This window comes from Grammomys surdaster, unplaced genomic scaffold (assembly GCF_004785775.1).
Source record: "Grammomys surdaster isolate TR1022 unplaced genomic scaffold, NIH_TR_1.0 126158, whole genome shotgun sequence".
Taxonomy (NCBI): Eukaryota; Metazoa; Chordata; class Mammalia; order Rodentia; family Muridae; genus Grammomys; species Grammomys surdaster.
This window is the reverse complement of record NW_021620966.1, coordinates 1,980,716-1,987,252: the sequence shown is the minus strand read 5'-3', so window position 1 is coordinate 1,987,252 and position 6,537 is coordinate 1,980,716. Positions and strand designations below refer to the sequence as shown.

Genomic DNA, 6,537 nt, shown 5'->3' with positions numbered 1-6,537 from the left:
TTGCTACGGATGTAATTTTTACAGACCTCTTGAGATACCCTTATAGACACAAAGATAGAATGAAAGGAGGTTGGGAGCTCGATTAGGTCAGTGGAGGTTTCCGGGAGCCGCCCTTTGGGGCCGAGGCGCTTCCCCCCCACTCTACAGAGGGCGCTGTGGGCACCTCAGCCACACGGCCCCGCAGCATCCCCGGGGAGGAGCCTCTCCTGTAGCCGCCGCCGCCTCCGCGATCGCAAACCCGGAAGAAGCCTCTGGTAGCTGGACTGTGCCGGCCGGCCTGGCACTGCCATGCATCCCATGGAGGTAGGTCTGGTTCCCGCTCCAGCGAGGGAGCCGAGACTGACCCGCTGGCTGCTGAGAGGCAGTGGGATCTTGGCGCACCTGATAGCTTTGGGCTTCACCATCTTTCTGACTGTGCTGTCCCGGCCCGGAACCAGTGAGTGTGCGAGGCGAGGTGGGGCGGGGCCATATAAGGGGGCGGGGCCTACGCGCTTGAGGGGCGGCTTTGGGCGCACTTGGAGATGCGAAGCCGGGACCCTCAGCTAAGGAGGGGCGGGTCCTGGAGTGGTTGTAAAGGCATAGTGGGCGGGGCCCCGGAAGCCCTGGGAGGGTGGGGCTTGAAAAGACAGAACTTCCTTAGAAGGAGGCCCATGTGGAAAAGCCTTGGGGGGGGGACCTGAGCAGACTAAGGTACTCTAGGGCTGGGCAGGCAGCAAATGCAGACCCCAGGCCAAGGTGATGTAAGGCCCCCCTGGCCCCTATCTCTTTATGGTGAGTTCCTGATTCTTGTTTAGGCTTAAGATGGTATGCTGACCTTTCCCTTGTGGCCAGGTCTTTGCCGTTTACAGACCACGGTATAGATAGGATCAGTGGTGCCCAGCCGTCAGCCTGTTCTCTTTGATTCTTACTTAGGTCTTTTCTCCTGGCACCCTGTGTTCATGGCCTTGGCGGTGAGTTTGGATATACTTAGCTTAACCCTTGGGGAGGCATTCAATTTTTCAGCCTAAGAATCAGAGAGATGGGTATAAAGAGGGCTTCCTCTTTCCCTAAAACCAATAGGATTGGGGAAAGCAGAATCAAGTGTCAGGTGGCTGAGAAGGTCGGGGAGGGGGTCACAAAAGATATTTCTCTGGTGCCTAAAAGGAAGACACAAGAGGGATGGTATCAAGGCCTTGCCCTCAGAATTCAGTAGAAACGTGTTTGCTGTTCCGTGGTCCAGAAAGGATGTGTGTGAGGCTGCAAGTACTTTAGCTTCCCCATGTCTTTCTGGATGTGTGAGAAGACCTCCGTTTTCTCAGGCTCCATGCAGACTAGAGGCTCACTGGCCTTTTCCTGTGATTACAGTTCTGTCTCTGCATGGCTGAAGCTATTCTACTCTTCTCACCTGAGCACTCCCTGTTTTTCTTCTGCTCCCGAAAGACCCGGATTCGACTCCACTGGGCAGGGCAGACCATGGCCATCCTCTGTGCTGTCCTAGGCTTGGGCTTCATCATTTCTAGCAAGATCCGAAGTGAGCTGTCCCATCTGGTCTCCTGGCACAGCTGGATAGGAGCCTTGACACTGTTGGCCACTGGTGGACAGGCACTGTGTGGGCTGGGCCTCCTCTGTCCACGAGCAGCCCGGGTCTCAAGGGTGGCGCGCCTCAAGCTCTACCATCTGACGTGTGGCCTGGTTGTCTACCTGATGGCTACAGTAACCGTGCTTTTGGGCATGTACTCAGTGTGGTTCCAGGCCCAGATCAAAGGTGCAGCCTGGTACCTGTGTCTGGTACTACCATTGTACCCAGCCCTGGTGATCATGCACCAGATCTCCAGCTCCTACTTGCCAAGGAAGAAAGTGGATATATGAATGCCTCCAGACTGTGAATCTAGGTGGGATTCTTGCCTTGGATTTTAACAGTTCCTTGGTGATCTTCACAGGACCCGCTTCAGAAGTAGATGAATATTTGCACTTGATGGCTGAGCCACAGCGGGCAGAAACCCCAGCTGCTACTGTTAAGGCATGATCCAGTAGGCTCAAATGGGGAATGTCCTACCGTGTTCAAGTGGAAGGTTATGGAGAACCTGAAACCTCACCCTTGATGGGAGACACAAGTATTAGGTGGTGGTGGAGGTGATGGTGATGGTGGTGATTTCTGGCTTGTGTGCCTGATGAAGAGTTCTTGTCGATTATGAATGACAGCCAAGATACTGGGGTCCCTGGTGAGAAACCAATGCTATGGAGAGCCTGTGATCTCTTAGGCAGTGCTGTACAATCAACCTTAGACAAGTTCCATATCTCAGGACCTCCGTTTCCGTACCTGAAAGTCCCTTATCGTTAACACTGGTGTCTGACAGATTGATGTCGCTGATACCCTCTTAGCTCTGGACCATGTGGGCAGCTCAGGATGTAATTCTTTCATCCATTCTCCCTTTACTCCCCTGGAAGGACCCTTCAGAAATCATGCAGACTTGGCTCCTGAACCAAGAAACAAGGAACCCAGGTGAAGGTCTCCTGGACAATAAGGTAGTAAAGGCACTGAAGTCACTTTAAGTTCTTTGGAGGAACTGACGGCATTGTCCTTACCAAGCCCTTGACTCTTGGGCTCCTTAGCTGAGCTAAGAACTTCCTTCAGGCTACCTCTGGGTATGCTCCTGACATTCATTCTCAGGGTGGAGTGGTCCTGGGCATCTTATACTTTGCCCTTAGGGCTTAGAGTGTTTATTCAGCACATAGCTCCATGGAACTAGTCTGAAGCTTTTAGAACAAAATAAAAACCAAGGAGTAGGCCCCTCTTGACCTAAGGAAAACTGTCTCTCCGTGTTGCCCTTCTTTCCTTGTCGTTTAAGCTTTCTTTAGTTGCTGTCTCCTGCCAGCCGGCCCTAAGAGTGGGATGATGTTGATACCAACTGTGCTCTTCCCTGCCAGTATACCTCCTTGATCCAGCTGAGTTCCCCAGAGCATCCTTTGTTGTGAGGGCTAGATGTCAAACTAGTTAGCTGTGGTGTAGGTCAGTCTAGGAGATGGGTCCTCTGTAGATCCTAATAAGGACTGAAGACTGCTGAACCAGGAAAAGTATCCATGCAGCTTTCTACCTGGGAGATAGAGCCATATCTCAGATCCTCTGAAGATTTAAGGCCTCTTCTCCAAGTGGGTCAGGAACAAGGCAAGTGGGACTCAGTAGTACAGGAATGGGGACTAGGGAGCAGAAGTATTCTCTCAGTGGACCTCACCATGCTTTCCTCAGGTAGCTAGCATAACTCTCTAAATACAGCTTGCTGAACAGAGACCCCTGCAGTACAGAGGGGAACTGTTCTTGTCTTTTTCAAAGCCCTCTCTCCCTCTCAAGCCATCCAGTGTGCTGTGATCTTGGAGGGAATGGTTACCCGGCCGCATGAAAGTGATTCTCACTAGGGTCACTTTGATAAAGGGCTCCCATCTCCTTCCCTCATTAAGGCCAGTGCTGGGGGCTCCCTAGGGTGGACCAGGTAAGGTTCAGCAGCTTGTTCTCAGAGCACAGAGGCAATGCCAGAAAGCCTGAGCTTGCCTGAGGTGTTGCCTCCTCCCAGGTGGTGCGGGGGCTGGTGGGCGGGCAGGCAGGCGTGCTGACAGCCGGCAGTTTGCGTGGGCTGTGCCATCTGATGTCTATTCCCAGCCCCGGGAGGAAGGGGAGTCATTTATATTCTGCAGGAAGAAGGGACCCAGCTGTCGCTTCCTCTGACCAGTGGGCCTGGAGGGCATCGGTGCAGAGCAGAGAGGAAGGTACAGGTAGTGGTGGTCTCCTGCTTAGGGATCTGACCGTAGTGTAGGGGGCAGGGCAACAGGAGGACCCCTTCTTCCTGTTAGGTCAGATTGGGGGCGGGGCTTACCTCCCTCGTGTCTTTCCACTTTCCCATCAGCACCTGCCCTCACATCCTAGGGCAGCAGCTGGACAACCATTAGTCCTCAGTGCCAGGGTACTCTTCCTCCAGCTGGGATCTGAGGCTGCCAGCTGCGTATGCCTCCTGGCTGTATGCTCCCTCTTCCCCACACCTAATGTCTGGATACTACCTGGGCTTCTCAGTAACAAGGAAGGGGCCTTAGTAGGAACACAAATTGCTGTCCTTTGGCCATGTTCCTTGACTAGGGAAAGCTAGTAGTCAGCCTGTTTTGCTTTTTCAAGGGGACACTCAGGATGCTCAAGATTTAAAAAAAAAAATCGTCCATCATTTGCACAAATTTCCATATCATGCTAAGTTCTGATTCCATGTTTGATTTTGTTCCAAGCTTGATTATATTCAGACTCAACCTTGAGGGCATTAGATAGATAGTTTGTATCAAACCCAAATGGTAATGGGCACACTGTCTGGAGTCCTCTCAGGAGCCCCTTTGTTCCTGTATCCTCCCATTGCGGTTGGGGTGGCAAGGAATGAATGACAGGAGCTCTGCATCTGAGAACTCTTGCTTCCCTCTCTGGCTGTCATCCCATCCAAGATAGGCCGCTATCAGTTCAAGATAGGCCAGCCTGTTCTTGCTCTCCCCTTCAAGGCAGGTTGCCCTTCGTCCACGATGCTGGCCTGCTCCATCTCTCAGTGTCCCCACCTTTCCACTCCCATGCATGGCTGCTGTGGGTCTTGTTTTTTAAACCTCACTGTGGGAGATCCAGGCATCCTCCCTGAGCCAGCTGGCTGCTGTGCCGAGGCCTGTTCAGAGTTAATAATAATCATTAGTTGAATGGTGCTGGGGCCTTTCAGCTCCGGATCTCTAAGCACTTGCAGGCTGAGTCAGCCAGCCTTCACCTTCCCCCTCTTCCTGGGCTTTGGAGTGTAACAGCATGGGAAGGCACTGTGGGAGAGGAGGGAATCAGGATTCTTGCCTGGCTATGCCAGAGGCTTTTCTCCCGAGAGTAAGCAGTCAGGCCAAGATACACAGAATACAGTGTGCTCAGCTGAGACGGCCATGGCTGTGGTAGCTGATAACCCCAAGCCTTTAGTGCTCCTGGGTACTTGCCTTGGCTTCCAGGGGCACTCTACCTGAATCCCTTAAGCGAGTCGTGAGAGCAAGAAAGTTTCTGGGTTGGTATCCCCCACAATGCTCTGGTCTGTGACTGGCACAAAGAACATGTGTGTCCTGAACTGGAAGGTGTCTCAGCCTGGGGTGGCTGCTTTATGAGTGTCTCGGCTCCTAACACTGGGTGGCACAGGCCAACTATTTGCTTCTCATCTTACCTCACAGGGATGTTGTGAGGATTCCACAAGAGAACAAGGTTCAAAGCATTAAACAAATGGAAAACAGATGTTATGTTCTGTCCTTTTCTCTCCCTGAGTCTGGCTCTGGGGTTTATGCTTTCCAGGGAGGCAATAAACGGTGGGAAATGGTGTTGAGGAGGACCCAAGTCTCAGAGGGGCTCTGGTAGCCATGTAATGGTCACAGTTCTTACTTATCTCTCCCTGCAAGAGATGCTACCAAGATCATGGTTACTGAGGTTTGTCTTACATATTGCTTACCTTGTGTGGTCAAGCCACAGGGTTGATTGTAGGTCTGAGTCAGTACAGCTTCCTCCAAGTCAAATCTGAAGGGTCAGGTCTCAGCCAGGAGTTTTAGTCACAATTTATCTAAATCTCTTGTGCCTAACTCTGCCCTTCTAAGGGAAGAATGGGTATAAAGAAAGGGAGGATCACTGTTAGTGATCACGGCACTACCACCCTGACCCTGTGTTTCCTCTCTGTAGCTTCAGGGCTATACTCTAAGTCCTAGGATGTAGTACCATGAAGGGCATGGCTTCTGGCTTCCAGGGGTCCACAGCTTAAGGTTCCCTTTGCTGTTTCAGTCGTCTTCCTGAAAATGTTTTACTGGAACTACCACAGACAAGTGAGCGTGCGCACAGACACACACACACACACACACACACACACACACACACAGGAAAGCAATTCTGTGTAAACTTTCAGTTAAGAGGAAGGATACTTTCCATTCCATTTGTCTGAGGGCAGGCAGCATTTGGCCCAAGGGTGGGTGAAAGCAAGCAGAACCATCAGCAGCATGCAGGCTTGAACATTTGCCTCTCTTTATCTTAATTGTTTTTTCTGTCCTGGGATCCAGGAACGAAATGATAGTCCAGCCTCAGCCATTTTTGCCTGAATGGCACTAAGAAAACAGAAGCTGAAGGGGGGCAGGGGAAGTGCCCCAGAACTGCCCTGCAGAGGGGTTGGAAGTAGGTGGTCAGGACTGGCAGGGCTTAATACAAACAGACTACCTCTGGTGGGATAGCCTTAGCCCAGATGTGGTCAGAGAACAGCAGCCCATTATTGATTGGCCAGCTATTGTCAGAATTCCCCTAAGAGCTTTTTAACCTGTTTTTGAAGCAGCTGAAGGAACCAATTCAAGCTAGTGTGGAATCTGGAGGTTGATTTTGTGTCACTGGTGACATAAGTGGCTCCCGGGACCCTATCTTTTAAAAAGGTTCTTAGTCACCTCCCAATGTGTCCTAGCAGTGATGCTTGGACCATGCCTAAAGTAAACCACACCAGAAGAGGGAGCAGTGGGAGGGGAAGGGAAGAAGGGGAAAGAAGTACTAGT

At 51.7% G+C, this 6,537-nt stretch overlaps 1 protein-coding gene across 2 annotated transcripts; it reads left to right on the top strand.

The window, feature by feature from the left end:
• The first annotated feature begins 218 nt into the window (after nt 1-218).
• LOC114612376 (cytochrome b561 domain-containing protein 1) lies at nt 219-5,254 on the top strand. 2 transcript variants are annotated; one of them, XM_028757336.1, is made up of 3 exons: nt 219-436; nt 913-950; nt 1,345-5,254. In XM_028757336.1, exons 1-3 carry the CDS (start codon nt 289-291, stop codon nt 1,846-1,848), a joined length of 690 nt encoding a protein of 229 aa, XP_028613169.1. In that variant the 5' UTR covers nt 219-288; the 3' UTR covers nt 1,849-5,254. The 2 variants fall into 2 exon arrangements, with proteins under 2 accessions (XP_028613169.1, XP_028613170.1); XM_028757337.1 differs by having other exon boundaries at nt 230-303.
• Nucleotides 5,255-6,537: the final 1,283 nt, after the last annotated feature.